The 16,791-nt window shown below is 32.4% G+C and overlaps 1 protein-coding gene across 2 annotated transcripts; it reads right to left on the bottom strand.

The window, feature by feature from the left end:
• Positions 1-4,699: 4,699 nt before the first annotated feature.
• On the bottom strand, positions 4,700-16,519 carry roh (reduction of Rh1). Of its 2 annotated transcripts, XM_089106461.1 has the most exons (3): positions 16,404-16,519; positions 7,596-7,763; positions 4,700-4,824 (listed from the first exon to the last, which is right to left on the bottom strand). In XM_089106461.1, exons 2-3 carry the CDS (start codon positions 7,750-7,752, stop codon positions 4,757-4,759), a joined length of 225 nt encoding a protein of 74 aa, XP_088962587.1. In that variant the 5' UTR covers positions 7,753-7,763; positions 16,404-16,519; the 3' UTR covers positions 4,700-4,756. The 2 variants fall into 2 exon arrangements, with proteins under 2 accessions (XP_088962587.1, XP_088962586.1); XM_089106460.1 differs by lacking the exon at positions 16,404-16,519 and having other exon boundaries at positions 7,596-7,816.
• Positions 16,520-16,791: the final 272 nt, after the last annotated feature.

Here is a 16,791-nt window from a genome sequence, read left to right as displayed (position 1 = left end):
CAAATGTAAAGATGTTTCTTTAGAAGTTTCAGTAAATTAAAGGCATTTCTTACATTTTCCATACAACTCACCTATGTTTTTAAAATTCCCTTGCCTCTAAATAAATTCATGTGTGTGTACGACTACTGCTGCTAAATAGTTAATGGTCCAGGGTCTTATCTTCACAGCTAAAAATTATGGTAGAGCAGAACTAGGGTTTGTGAAGCCCTCATATTGCAAATTGTATCCTTACATGCCGATTGATTCAATTGGCCTTTATTGGCTCTAGTTTAAGATATGCATTTGACTCATTGTTTTCTTGTGAAGACTAGCAAGTGCTGTCTATCAAATATTTTTATGATTTGTTTAGGTGTCAAATCCATTAACCCTAAAAACAAATATCAGGAAGAAAGTAGCAATAGAATATATTACTAATTTGAATTAAATAGCTCCAATAATCTTATTGAAAAATATTTAGGATCATTATTCGGATGAGTATGGAGACCATGCTTTAGTAATTAAATTCTTAGCAAATGGTTATTCCAGGTTTGTATAATATACAGCTTACGGGCCACATAACACCCAACAGCATTGAATATATTGCTAATTTGAATTAAATAGCTCCAATAATCTTATTGAAAAATATTTAGGATCATTATTCGGATGAGTATGGAGACCATGCTTTAGTAATTTAATTCTTAGCAAATAGTTATTTCAGGTTTGTATAATATACGGCTTACGGGCCACATAACACCCAACGGCATTCGCAGTGTAGCCGTGAGGACTTTTTAAAAGTGGCACAATATTGCAGTAAAAATCAATATTAATTAATTAATTTTCAATAATTAATATATTGAAAATGAGATGAGTGCCACATGTTTCTTATTAGCAATAATCCAGTTCTGCCTATGTAAAGAAGATTTTTGAATTTGTTCATTTTTTTTGCACGGAAATCACTGCTTAAATCATGTTAATTAATTTAAAAATATATATTTTTTTAAAGAATTTTTTTTTCAGAAAAGAGCCATATAAAAAGCTAAGATGAGCATAAACAAATTCATGATAATTCTGACTTGTTAATTTTCGCTCGTTTTAATTCTAAAATTAAAAGTGTTTGCTGTTTTTTTTTTTGTTTATCGGAATATTTATTTATTTTTTTCATTTTTCTGCTTAAGAATTAAATTGATTGCAATTTAAATTTTGGCAACTTTGAATATACCGTCAAAATTTGGAATCACAGTAGTTTTGCACGCCTCACCTAAATGGAGCCGAAAAAGGTAAATTTGGTGTAGGAAATGACAATAGCAACTGTTATAAACTGTAATTTTATAGGTATAACAATTTAGTTGCAACTTATACAGTATTTGGTCATAACTTAACATGGTACCCTCATGATGGTAAGACAACCAACCTTATTGATTATGTTCTTATAAATCAATGACTGGTAGAATCAGCACGAGATACTCATAGGATTGTCGTTATTGATATTAAATTAATTATCATTATCTGGTGACGAAGACCACACTACCTTTCCATTACAAACAACAAAAGCACAAAGAACAATAGGGAAATCTTTTTTTAAGACAGTGGAGATAATTTGAATGAATATTTCGGCCCTATGTCCTACAGCCGTCCTCAGCAAGACGAAAATATATAGAAGAAGAAAGACTCACAACAACCTGCGACCAATCAAACTCAAATTAAATTTTTTTCAAAGCAGTCCCAGCATCCTTACTTCGGCAAAGATCAACCAGGACTGATAAAAAAAAGTGAGGTCAAACAAGGCGATTCAATGAGATGAAAGAAAATTAATATAAAAACACGTTCTTATTGCTAATCCAGCCTTTTTGGCAGCTAACCTCAAAGGTATTTTTGTGACCGTTTCTGTGTTAGTGTCTATTGGTTTTTTAAAATACTTTGTAAGATCATCTTTAATTAAATTTGTGTATAGAGCATTTAGTGTATATTCCCTCAAGTCCCTATTTAAGGAAATATTATTATTAATCTTAAGTCTGATTTCAATTATTTCTCGGACTACCTGTTTTATGCCTAGGCCATTACTAATAAGCAGGGGCGTTCGGTGGGGCGCGGGGAGGGGCGCCCCCCCCCCCAATTTTTTGGCATTCGGTAAAATTTTCGCCGCGGCGAATTCTTGATTTCTGCAGAATATTCGGCATAAATCAGGTAGCGATTCGGTAAAATTTACGAAGACCCCCCCCCCCCAATAAAATGAGCCTCAGGACGCCCCTGCTAATAAGGGAAGATTCATCAAAAAGTATAGTGTGGCTAGGATTTTCAAATACATGGCTGCCTAAAGCAGAATTAAATGAAACAGTAAAAATATTACGACAGCTCTTTTAACTTCTGGGGGATATTTGTATTTTAAATCAAACCACCCCCCGCAAGTTGAAAGAGCTTTCGTAATTTCTCTCGCTGATCGTGCCCTAAACAATTGTTCTGATTCCCACATCACAGCAGAACTAAACTTTATCAGGGACACATTTTTTGGAAATGGGTATCCTATTTTATTATTAATAGTATGTAGACTGAAAAGACACTCCCGTAAAATTAATGATAGTTTACCATGTGAAATTTCTGACAAGCCCTGAAACATAATTTACCTTCCCTACATCCCAAAAATCACCACAAATCTTAAAAAACTTTGCACACAAAATAATCTGTATGTAGTTTTTACCAATAATTTCAAAATCATAAATTTCCTAAATTCTGGTAAAGATAAAACCCCAGTTACTCGCCAAAGAGGGGTCCATCAAATACCATGCGATTGTGACAAATACTATGTAGGTAAAACACACCAAAATTTAGAGAAACTCATTCAACAGCATAAAAATGATATTGTCAAAGCTCTAAATTCTAATGTTTCTACTGTTTCATTTGATTCTGCTTTAGGCAGCCATGTATTTGAAAATCCTAGCCACAATATATTTTTTGATGAATCTGCCCTTATTAGTAATGACTTAGGCATAAAACATGTAGTCCGAGAAACAACTGAAATCAGACTTAAGATTAATAATAATATTTCCTTAATCAGGGACTTAGGGGAATATACACTAAATGCTCTATGCACAAATTTAATTAAAAATGATCTTACAAAATATTTAAAAAAACCAATAGACATTAACACAGAACCGGTCACAAAAAGACCTTTGAGGTTAACTGCCAAAAAGGCTGGATTAGCAATAAGAACGTGCTTTTAAATTAATTTTCTTTCATCTCATTGAATCGCCTTGTTTTACCTCACTTTTTTATCAGTCCAGGTTGAACTTTGCTGAAGTAAGGATGCTGGGACTGCTTTGAAAAATTTTTAATTTTAGTTTGATTGGTCGCAGGTTGTTGTCAGTCTTTCTTCTTTTATATATTTTTGTCTTGCTGAGGACGGCCCTTGGACATAGGGCCGAAATATTCATTCAAATTTATATCCACTCTCTTATAAAAAGATTTCCCATTGTTCTTCGTGCTTTTGTTATTCATTACCTGGTAGTATTTAGAGTCTATCTAGAGCTGAAATTGAGGAGGGATAACCACCTACCCGAAAGCTATGACGTTGGTAGACTCCAGGATGAGAATTTGAGAGGAGCCTCCGGTGCGGTTTAATAAGAAACAAGAGAGTCTAAAATTTGGCAATTTTAGAGATGGATGGAATAATTTTAGGAAAAATATCTTTGTGAAGTAGAGGATGGTGTCTTAGGCAAGAAAATTAGAATCACAGCAAGGAATCTTAGCAAAAACACTAAGCTTGGTAGAAAAGAGGAGTGGTTTCCACAAGAAGAATTTGAGTGATAGATCATACAAGAATAAGCGGAAAGTAAGGTAACTAGAGAAGGTATTAAAGTGTGGATTAAGAAGGTACAAGAACCTATGGATAAAATTGCCAAAATGGGACCAGGCAGCAAATAGTAAAATACTGTATAGGCACGTTACGAAACGCAGAGGAAGTAGCCAGCCTGGAGACAGAAACCTGTCCATTGGTGATGAAGAAAGATAGGCAGGAGATTGTAATGATGTGTTAAATCATGGCAAAGTTAAAGGAAACGATACAGAAAAGAATGAACAAAATTGTGACAGTCTGGAGGTGAAGAAAGATCTATTTTGCGAAGAAGTTAGATACAGTACTAAAATGATTAAAAATCAAAATGGCATTGGGTGCTGAAAGTGTGGTAAATAAGTTTTTGAAATTGTTTTTGTAATGGTGGTTGAAAAGTTAGAAATAAATTCTTGAAGATCACAGGTATGATTTTCGAAAAGAAGAAGTACCTAGCGATTTTAGAGAAATTTAGATTAAACTCCTTTATAAGAAAGGTGATAAGAGTGAGTGTTGTAATTATAGAGCCATTAGCTTGGTTTCTGCAGGAAGCAAATTATTTAGTATGACGATACTTTTTAGACTTAGAGATGCTGTAGGTAAAGTTTTAAGAGAAGACTCGTGTGGTTGTTGACCAAATTTCATTCCTATATTAATAATTGAGGCATGCCTTAATCATCATTTTCCTTTTGTCCTAAGTTTTACCGATTATGAACAGGTGTTTGATTCAGCCAATAGAAGAGCTTCAGTGAACTAAATAAGGGGGACCAGTCCCCTCCCCTAAAAAATTTCCCCCATACGCAAAATTGAGCAGCCCCAGAGAAAGTTCAAAATAGGTAAAATGTCGATCAGATGTCCTAAGGGGTAACAAAAGGACTAGATATCAAAATGTTGAAGTAAATTTGAAGTAAGATTTTATTTGTTACAATAAGTGTGACAAAAAAGAGAAGATTCCTAGTGATGATGTTCAGCTTCTTTCCGTTTTTTCTCTTCAGCAAGTCGGATATTAGCGGGAGAATTGGCTGAAAGAATAAAATAAAAGCACATTAAATATGAGAAAAGCTTCCAAAATAAACAGAATACAAAACATTGTTTGTCATGTTGAAAGCTATAATTAAGGAGTGTGAACAATGTTTTCTATGGTAAATGTGTTTTAAAAGGTCTCCAATATGAAATTTCTTGGAAGGTTTTGGTAGGTTCAAGAAAGGCTAAACTTACCAAACAAAAATATTCTTAAGACCCAACATTACCCCCTGGACAGTCCGCAAACCCGCTTTCTGTTTCATTTTTCTATTTCTTGCAGTGGTTGAGGTTGTCATATGTTCATTATTCCTATCAGAATGGTATATTCTAGAAAGTTCTTAGCTTTAGAAAAACTAAATAAAACACGACAGCATTTTATCTTCACTAACTGTGATGTATTTTCCAAAATACTTCTTAGGAAGAAGCAAAAATTGTGCACAGCAAATCAAACAACTACTGAAGCAATTTCGTCTGAGTTTGTGCAGTAATATTATTTCCAAAAACCTCCAACGAAATCAACCAGTACCACACCAAAAGCACTGTTGAAAGTACTGAAAACAGTCAAAATTTCGGCATACCAATATTTTAGCTCTGAATTCGAATTTATTGTGACATTCAACTAGTCAATTAAGATAAAAAATCAGTCGTCGGAGTATTTTTGTCAGATAGGCAAATTCTATATCCTATTTTATATTTTGTAAATTTAAAATTCAACAACCCTGAGCTACCCATCGAGGATTTTAGACTTTAAAGTATGTAAATACAAAAACAACAATTTCTTTGCAAAAATTACATTTTACTTTAATCCAATCACTTTCAACTCTTAAAAAGGGCACTAGAACTTTAGATTTCGAATCGAATAAACCCTCTCCCACGTTTCTATAGCTATCCTTTCTATAAGTAGTGGTCAGAAGAAAAACAAAGGAAAGAAAATGAATTAAGACCTTGTCATTTGTTAATAAGTGCACTGCAGTTGGCGCATTTTGGTAATCCATATCCCGTCTTTTGGGGGAGGCAAGAGGGGGCAATATCCCCCCCTATAATGTGGAAAAAAATCATTATACATCTTATACCCTTTGACTATCTGCATAATGACCCCTCCTGCCCCCCCCCCAATAAAAACGCTGGAGATTCGCCCCTGTTCACATATTTCAGAATTTCTTATTCAAAAGGAAGAACGAAAAGAAACAAAATATATATTATAATACAGCTTGCATTTTATGCAGGTAAGATTTAAACTAATTATAAAGCTTAGAATATACCTTTATTCTTCAGTTGTTTCAAAGAGAACACTACAAGGAAAATATACTTAGGTAAAAAGGATAGCAAAATATATTTAGACACTGTAAATTGCAATGTAGAGTAAATAAAGCAGCATTCTGTCCCCAGTGTGCCTACCTTTTTAAAGTTAACTAACCTATTAAATTTTACCAGTGTTTTCCTATGTTAATCTAGGTCAACTTTGAGCAGACTGGAGTTTGACTTAAAATAATTCTTGAAAAAAAGGATGATTAATTATCACTTACAAACAAATTGCTGCTTTAATCCTATTACAATAAAATAAAAAATATCTGACATCTTTTGAAATTTTCTACCTTTTCAATGATGTTGCCAGATGCTACATCATAATAGGTGCTAGTAATATGTGATCTCTATGAAGAGATTAATCCCTAGATATCAAAATTATTCTTAAATTCAATAGTTTACATAAATTCGATAGTTTGATTACATAAATTCGATAGTTTTTGCCTCATCAAAGTGCTAACATCTTACTTTTTTCTGGTCAGAAAATCTTTCTACCAAATAGAACATGGAAGAGAGAACTTAGTTCATATTTCCATCAAAGCCATTAGACAATTGAACATACCAGAATGAAGAAAGATCTTTGCCAAAAAAGCAGCTTAAGAACTAAGATCAGAGTCCTCAGATTTTTCTTTAAACTGTTAATAGTAAAAAAAAAAAAAAATGTAGGATTTTTGCCCTTTGATGAGACGAAATACTGTACAATAGACCCCTTTTAAAGCATCAAAGATACAAATTTTCCTCCTCTTTGGCTTACACAGCAAGTAAAACAGTGTGATAGGCCTACATAGCCAGTGTAGAATCTGGTGGGAAATAGAAATTAAACTCTTCTTTACTGAATATAAAATAGTCAGGGCTAGCAGGCAAAACATGGACCAAACTTTAAACAGGTGTTTCCAAATATATTTATTGTTCTTTTTATGAAAATTTAGTGACTTTATATTTCTTTCAGAACAAAGAAAAAGATAAGAAAAAAAAAAGTAAGTAATGATACAACAAATGTTTGTTTTTAGATTAATCTGCACAATAGTCAATGGTGCATGTTTTTTTTTCTAAGATGCAAATTTCTGTTTGCTCTTCTATTAGTCATCTATAATCTGAATTGGTTATTAAAATAAGTATGAAAGACAAAAGGATCATTATCATCTGATGACCAATGATGAACAAACACGAATCTAATGATGAACAGATACAAATGTAACAAATCTAATACTTAGTGTCTAATATCAAAGTAAGTTTTCATTTTTGTTATTTTCTGGTGTTAATAAAATTACCAAGAAATATCCATGTAACTATAAAATTAAAGGGCAATTTAATCATGTAAAAAGACAGACTTGGCCAAATTAGACTTTAAAATACTCAGTTTAAGAGCTTAAGCATTGGATAAAACTTGTATAGAAGCACTTATGGTTGGTAGGGGTTATGTTGCCTACTGCTGTTCAAAATAAATAAAACAGGGAATACTTACCAACAGAGCTGATCCAGAAGAAAAGAGGAAGAGAAGCAGCCATTCCATAAAACCACCATCTGTAATGTCTGCTTTTTTCAAAATAAAATTTGTGTGGGAACTGTGCAATCTTGGCAGAGATGGTATATGGGTATTTCATTCTTCTACTTCCTTCCATTATGTCTACTACTGCAATCCAAAATGTTGTCATAAGATTGTTACACTTGCTTTAGTTAATCTCACCAAAAAAAAAAAAAAACATTTAAAAGCATATGATTCAGCATAAATTGGATCAGTGCCACCTTTTCCCCACAGTTTTGGGGTTTAGTTTTTCTCACAGAACAATAACTGTTCCTGCTCTACTCAAGTCTATTACAGGAGTAACTAGCAAATAATGGCAGAATTTATCATGCAAGCATGAAGTCAATGGTGGATAATTTCCACACACAAAAAATATTATGTAATTCTACAATGTGCTTCTAGGAAATTTTTCTAATTGAGCAAATCTTAATCATTATTTTTAATAACGCCTAAATTGTTCAAATCAAGCCTTCCTTTAATTAAAATATTATAAAGTTGGATGTGTGCAAACACTAAGGGCACTCAAGATGGTCAGATGGCATGTATATAAACTTTGTAAAAAAGAAAAGAAAAAAGAGTCTTCAGGGTTCAAAATTGTAACTTTCTTGGCTCCTTTTTGATTGCAAGCTGTAACAGCTTCCTCAGTAAATATTCTGTTGTCTGTCCTTATCAAGCAGAAAGAAAACCGACAAATTTTAAAAACACTATCACTTATTCTACAAATGTCCCTGTTTCCATTGCAAAATCTTTTTTCTGAAACAGTTTTTAGACTATTCTATAATATTTAAATCCAATAGCTACGACTTGTGTATACTCCAAAACTGTATACTCCAAAACCCCAAAACTGAAATTCATCCCTAAGAAAATGAAAAAAGGGATAAGGATGGCTTTTGTCGAATTTCCCCTACCTTTTCTCATAAATGCATGCATACTCTTTTCTTTAAATGATTGGGTGAAAAAAATTACTATATACTAAATTGTTGAAAGAAAATTTGGTAACATTAAAAAAAAGTCAACTTTCCAATAGCTGGTCAGTCTTTTTAATGCAGTTCGTTAATCCCTGGTGATCCTGACTGCCTAGCCCATTTTGAAAAAGCTTTCATTTGATCAATGACAATGTGACATACCCCTTGGTGAATTGAAGCATAATATATTTTTTTGGCTTGAATATCTCAGATTTGAGACAAATAAGAGATGTAAAAATTGAAATATGGTATTTTAATATATAAAAGCTAAATAACTATTTCTATGAGAGGTCTCAATTGGTTCTGATTCCATCCTTGTTTCTTAGACATTAAAGGGCATATCAACTTCCTCCTGTCAATTTTGAAATATGTGGGTTTTCATTTAGATATCATCACAGATTGACTGAAAAATCCTAATTGAGTTATTTGGACATAACCAGTATGATTTAAAAAAGAAATAGTAAATACTGTTTGATGAGTTTTGATGATGGAGCATTTGCCTTTGATGTATTATTTTTTTAACTTCTTACTGTTTGTTTATTTCCCATGTTGGGGATTCCTTCTGCACACTGCTTACTCAGCTTACCTTTTATTTCTCCCTATTCCTTTTCCTTTTAGCGTTTCATGTTCTAGGCTTTGTAATCTGTTTCCATTTATTAATTTATATATTATTATGTTGATGAGTTCAATCACTATGTTGGCTACTTTCAACAATTACAAGTGCTGTTCTCCAGTAAGGTGCACTATCATTTTGTTTTCAGCATGTTGTATTGAGCTGATTCGATAATTAAATTTGTTCATTCATTTAAGCCTTTGCCAGATAGTTAATCCAGTTTTTTTCAATATAGCCTCAAACACAACCCCATGGGCATTTTAAAAGATATAGAAAATGATACCTCATCTTTAATTGCAACTTTGAATAAGATTATGTCCAACATACTAACCACATTTGTCCCATCCTTTTCTTTCCTGACTTTCTCACCTTTTTTTCATCCTTGAATAAAATTCTGAGGTCCTCTTTTGCATGAATTTTATTTTTTGTTCTGCAAATCATTAAGACTAAAATGTCAAACCCTCAAGAATGTTTTAACATGGTCAGTATAAAAGTTGTATTTTGTATAAATGTTATAAAAATATTATACATGATCAGTATAAATGTTATAAAACTGTATAGTTGTATTTTCACATCAATGTGTGAAGCTGCATCAATTACTTGTTTGTTTTGCAATGTAATTTAAATGATTATTTTGTCTAAGATTTGGTGACACTATAAATTTTAGCCTTGATACAGGCATAAAGCTAGAAAACAGGGAACATAAGGAAAGGAAACTATTTAAAAAATATGGTTAGAATGTTGGAATTAGTCTTATTCAAAGTTATATTTACAGATGAGACATCCTTTTCTAAATCTTAGGGAATATCTTAGGGTATTAGGGTAAGCAATAAAAAGACTACATTAAGGGCTTATACACCATCATCAAAACTCATTGAACAATATTTCATATTTTCTCTTTTAAATTGTAGTGACTATGTTCAAATGACTCAGCTGGGATGATTCAGTTGATTTTTCAACTAATCTAAGTTTATTTTAGAATAACAGTATTTGATATTGAATTGAAAACCTAAATCTTTTGGGATTGACAGATGGAAGTTGATATGCACTAGAATGCCTAAGAACCAAGGAAGGAATCAGAATCAACAGAGAACTCTTGTAGAAATAGTTACCTAACTTAACATATTGAAAGACTTACATTTCTTGTGTTTCAAACCAGAAATAAACAAACAAAAAAAGTAATGCTCCTGTGTCTGATACATCTTGAAGATCTAACAGCTGATGCAAGAAATTTATCAGTATTCTTACTGCTTTATAATGAAGTATATGAAATGGTTAATTCACCAAGGAGCTTGCATTGGAAATAGGGACATTTGGGGGACAAGTGATAATGTTTTTAAAATTTGTGACTGCCCTTTTTACTTGATAAGGAGAGATAACAGGATGTTGAAAGAGGATTTCTATTCAAGAAGTGGGGGAAAGCTGCACCTGGCCAGTGACAGCAATCATGAGGTGCTTGACTCCCCTCTCAGATCTTGAAAAATACCTTTTTTGAGTATATAATTTCTTAGACCACACTGCTTTTCCATTAAAAACAAAAAAAATTTTTAAACACGAAAAACGGGTTTTAATTTTCTAACAAGCAGTGAACTACAAAACAATTAATTATGCACAAAGCTCCGAATATTTCAGCCTCACATCTGGGAGCCTTTCTCAACGGAAAAAAAATAAATAAATAAAGCAAAAAAAAAACAACTTAAATTACATTACAATAAAACATACTAAACACATAAAGAGAACAAAAAGCAAAAACGAAAGAAAAATATAAATAAATAAGAACAAAACTCATATATTAATTAAACACTTCCATGCACTGAATGTCTTTCAACTGGCCTCCTCTCAGTATATAAATGGAAATATATTAAATAAACACTTCCATGTACTGAATGTCTATATTGATTCTACTTTCCTCCTCCCAGTATATAAATTGAAATCTATCAAAAATGAAGAATATATTTATACTTAGACCAAAACAATAAAAGGTCAACTAACTCCTGTCCATAACCCTTAATTAAATTTCACAAGTTCATCAACCATTTTATGAATTATAAATTGAAACGAATCCATTCAATTTATAATTCATAAAATGGTTGATGAACTTGTGAAATTTAATTAAGGGTTATGGACAGGGGGGTTAGTTGACCTTTTATTGTTTTGGTCTAAGTATAAATATATTCTTCATTTTTGATAGATTTCAATTTATATACTGTGAGGAGGCGAGTAGAATCAATATAGACATTCAGTACATGGAAGTGTTTATTTAATATATTTCCATTTATATACTGAGAGGAGGCCAGTTGAAAGACATTCAGTGCATGGAAGTGTTTAATTAATATGTGATTTTTTTTATTATTTTTTTATTTTTTTATTTCTTTTTGGCTTTTTTTTCACTTTTTTTTTTTTTTTTTTTTTTTTTTAATTTAATTTAAGTTGTTTTTTTTTTGCTTTATTTATTTTTTTTTTTTTTCATTTTATAAATGCAAAACTATTTTGTGACGAAAATATAGGTTATTTTTTTCCAAATTAAATTTTTTTTTTTTAAATTCTTTTTATAAAATTAAAAAACTTTTTTCGTGTTTAAAAAAAAATTTTTCTTTTTTGAGTATACCCTTTGAAAAACACTTTTTTGGTGTTTTAAATGCAAAAATGGTAAATATCTATCTTGGAAAGGTGTTATGTTAGGAAAATGAGACTTTCAGCAATGAATCCAAAAGGGCTAATAACATACTCTAGGAAGGTATTACCAAGCCACTATGTTAACCATCTTCTGGTTTCCAAGTCTTAGAAATTTGCCTATTTGACAGGTATTGCCACTTGACCTATTGTAATTTTGACAAAACAACATTATGCCTTAATTTTCAGGTTCTTTCTCTCTGGTTTTAGTTTTGAAAATGCAATTAGGTACTTGTTTATTATATAAAACACACCCAAGAAGTGAAGTTTGGTGACAATAAAATAAGATGAAAATAGAACACTTTATTAGCAAAATTGTGAAGGTCATTTGTGAATTATTAAATTGGGAGCTCTGGCACCAGCTGACCATCTCAAAGACAAGGAAGAGGTCATTATTAATATGATTCTTGACCTAGTTCATTATTAACACAATTCTTGAGGACACCAGTTAGTTTGCTTTGACTAGTGATAGAATATAGTGTCTCACCATGGATGTTCAAGAATCATTTCAGATTGTTGAAAGGGCTACAACACAAATGAACTGGAACAAGTAGGTTTCACTCATTTGAAAGTGAACCATAGAAAAAGTTTTGTTGACCCAGAAACTGACACCTCTACCCAAAAAGTAGAGAGAATGTGGTGTTCTGCAAAGTGGAGGAACAAATAGCACCAAGGTAAATCCCACCATCATTTACATTCATACATAGTAGAGTACAAGTGGTGGGTAGCAGTAAAGGCAGATGACCATGTCCATTTTATGTGATTCTTGAGAACAATTCTGCATTCTGGGAGCATATTTCTAAGTTGTAGTTTTCACAATTTTGCTAATAAAGTATTCTATTTTCATCATTTTTTTTTTTTTCATTAGGTTAAATAGGTTTGGATAGGTCAAAATAGGTTAGTTTAAGTGAAGTATTTAATATATGCTATGCTCTACCCCCCCCCCCATAATGTGCAAATATATAACACAAATTTGTTTATAAACTATTATATTTTCATCATAATTTTGTTTTATTTCATTAGCATTCACCAAACTTCACTTCTCGAGTATGTTTCATATAATAGACAAGTACCTGCAATTCCTATTATTTGAGTAGAATTCAAAGCCATATCAATATTTTTTTGTGGTACTTATGTACTAAATGTACTCTTTTATATACTGCTAAAGAAGTCAAGTTTGGTTAATGCTAATGAAATAAAATAAAATAGGATGAATATATAAGTCAACAAATTTGGGCTATATATTTCCGCATTAGGGGGGGGGGGAATACATAAACTAACCTAGGTACCTTTCCCCCTCCCTAAACCCCCAAAAAAACAGTTTAAATATTGTAAACACATTGAAAATCATGCTTTGCATTGCATGACTCTATAGTGGTCACTTGAAATAACTGGTCTCTGGTGGGTTTTTCTTGACTGGTTTCATTGTGTTATATAAAAGAGTATGTTTAATACCTAAGTACCTTTTTTTCTTTCTATATTTAGGAAATATATTTTCAGATCTTTAAAACCTCATAAATTGGGATTGAGCAAAGTTTTGAAGCTAAAAACCCTTTTTCTTGTACTTACTTTAAGCAGAAGATCTATTGGTAAATTTTTTGCAGTTCATATTATTGACTGACAAATAAAGTCAGTGCCTTTTTTTTCTTTTTTTTTTTACTCAATGCCTTTTTTTATGCTCTTTCCGAATATAATGATCATTTTTGTCACAAATGAATTTTACCCCCACCCCTATATATACCAATTCAGTGTGTATTTTTACAAATTAGGCAGGTGGGTGGTAAAGTTTATTTCTGATACAAATGTGGTAATTTAAAGGTAATTTAAGGGAAATGAGAGGTAAGTTTAAACTTTACCCCCATACCCCCTAATGAGCAAATATATACCCTGAATTGGTATATATAGGGGTGGGGGTAAAATTCACTTACAACAAAAATGATTATTATATTCATAAAGAGCATAAAAAAGGCCTTGAGTGGTATGTTCACTTTATTTGTAAGTCAATAATATGAAGTGCAAAAGTTTTACTGATCTATTTTCCAAGGTTTCACTTTTATAACAAAGAGATTTTTAATATTAATCAAATCATCAAAGGTCACTGCCCTCTAGAGGGAGGAGTAGATGTAGGCACTTCAAAATACCTTTCTGGGACATACTTTAGTCTTAGATCCATACCTGAAAGTTTCATTTTCCAAACCTAGTTCCTTTCCAAGATAGCAAAGAGTAGCTTGTCTAGAATATTTCCCAAAATCAAGAATAAAAGAAACCATATCCCCTCTAGATTTTGAAAAAAACATACATTGCCCTCTCTCCCTAGCATTTTAGTGAATTGACATCACTGTCTCAGTGCATTTACTGGGCATGGTACAGTGACCAGGATTTTGGTAACAGTCTGGTGCAGGGCTCCTCAGAACTAAAGTACAGAAACAAAGGAGTAGTGCCATTCAATTCAGCAATGTTTCTAAATTTAATAGTGCCTACCATGGAATTTACATCTGGACCCAAAAAAACATACATTGCCCCCTCTCCCTAGCATTTTAGTGAATTGATATCACTGTCTCAGTGCTTTTACTGGGCATGGTACAGTGACCAGGATTTTGGTAACAGTCTGGTGCAGGGCTCCTCAGAACTAAAGTACAGAAACAAAAGAGTAGTGCCATTCAATTCAGCAATGTTTCTAAATTTAATAGTGTCTACCATGGAATTTACATCTGGACCCTCCTCCCTGGTGAGTCCAGATATAACCCTAGACTGTAGGCCTATACATAACCTAATTATTAATGTTTAGTTTAGTAGGATTCATTTTAGACTTTCACTTTAGGCTAGAAATAGTTCAATAATGTTAACTCCAAATGGTAACTGGATTCACAGCTGATTTCCATTGACTTTCCTCAGCTAAGCTAGCCTACTTTTAAAGATAAAATAGAAAAAGCCTCTCAGCTAGGCTAACATAAGACACTTTCAAAGGTAGGCCTAGGCTAGAATAACTGGTAAATTTTTGGCATTTTATATTATAGACTTACAAATAAAGGAAACATACCACTCAATGCCTTTTTTATGCTCATTATAAATATAATAATCATTTTTATTGGAAATGAATTTTACCCCAACCCCTATATATAGGCCTACCAATTCAGGGTATATATTTGGGTATTTTTTTAGCCTTGTGTCATCTCATAAGGAGGCATGTTAAGAAAACAATTCTTACTTCAAAATATGTATAATGATCCTAGTTCTTATATTATCCAATGGGAGAACCTTTATCACCAAGTCTTTCCTCTAAAAATCCTTCTTTTTCAAGCTTAAAAGAAAATGTTTCCAAAACCCACATTAAAAGTACCACGTTGCTTAAGTCTTTTTAAACTGCACCTATAAATTGCCACCCAATAAGTTGTTTTATAGAGAGCGTTCATGTCGGTCTTTTTAAAACTTTTTTTTTAAAGAGCAGTGGCGATGGGCCAAAACCAAAATATGAACGCTTAAGACCAGCATGAACACTCTCTATAAAACAACTTATTAGGTGGCAATTTATAGGGGCAATTTAAAAAGACTTAAGGAATGTGGTACTTTTAGCATGGGTTTTGGAAACATTTTCTTTTAAGCTTGAAAAAGAACGATTTTTAGAGTAAAGACTTGATGATAAAGGTTCTCCTGTTGTATAATATAAGAACTAGGATCATTATATATATTTTAAAGTAAGAATTGTTTTCTTAACATGTCTCCTTATGAGATGACACAAGGCTAAATAAATACCTAGGCCTATATTTGCACATTAGGGGGGTGGGGGTAAAGTTTAAACTTTCCTTTAATTTGCATAAGAAATAAACTTTGCCCCCACCCCCCAATGTGCAAATATATACCCTGAATTGATATATATAGGCTAGGCTATAGGGGTAGGGGGTAAAAGTCATTTCTGACAAAAATGATTATTATATTTGTAATGAGCATAAAAAAAGGTATGGAGTGGTATTTTTACTTTATTTTTAAGTCAATAGGCTAATAGGGCTGTTTTTCAGCACTAAGATCTTGAATCTTTCTGCAAAATTATTGTTTTTTTAATTCATCTTTGTTCTAAGATCTTACAGCTCACTGATGTTAGCAAAAAGTGTGAAGAACGCCACTGTTCTGCTATATAGAACAATGATGAGAGAACTTTGATGATATAATTTTCATTGTTCTCAGACTGCAGATCAGAGCAGAATGATGAAAGACGTTTGCATAAAAACAACAACAGATGTAAGATCTTAGTTCAAAGATTTCACTTTTAATCGTTTTCTGAAAAAAGATGTAAGATCTTAGCACATTAATGAGTGTAAAACAGGCCTACTATGAACTGCCAAAAATTTATGGAACAATCTCTAATCTAGAAACTGACTACACATCAACAGGCTATAGAACAACTTTGCCATCTAACTAACTAAATATCAGTAGAAATATTTCAAGCTCATCGAGGAGACCAGCATCAACCATTGATAAATTCAGTTTGGGCTACCTTACCTGAAAATCGCTTTGAAAATTTTCTTTTTATTATTCGACTTCCTCTGCATCAAGCAGCGCTGTTAATTCTAACATCTAGTATGCCAGAATGTAACGCTGATAAAATTACGTGGAAAATGAGCCGTTTTCTTCCATGTTTTTGGTGTTAATTCCATTAACACCGTTGATACCACTTTCTTTAAAACTCCTTGCTCGTCATGGTGTTCTAAAACCCCACCTGTTGCGTATTTTTCTTACATTTGTCAGACCACTGGTAGAATATGCTTATTCCGTTTGGCATTACGACCTGACTTTGGATCAAGAGGACCGCCTGGAAAGGATGCAATACCAAGCTCTCCAGGTAGTGTCTAAGTCTCCCAAAGCTCCTTATTGCTTCCTCTTAAAACAA

Source organism: Artemia sp. Qi Xiang Cuo, chromosome 20, assembly GCF_049724085.1.
Source record: "Artemia sp. Qi Xiang Cuo chromosome 20, ASM4972408v1, whole genome shotgun sequence".
In the NCBI taxonomy this organism is placed as follows: Eukaryota; Metazoa; Arthropoda; class Branchiopoda; order Anostraca; family Artemiidae; genus Artemia; species Artemia sp. Qi Xiang Cuo.
Note: the sequence above shows the minus strand (reverse complement) of the source record. Positions and strands in the feature narration are given on the sequence as shown.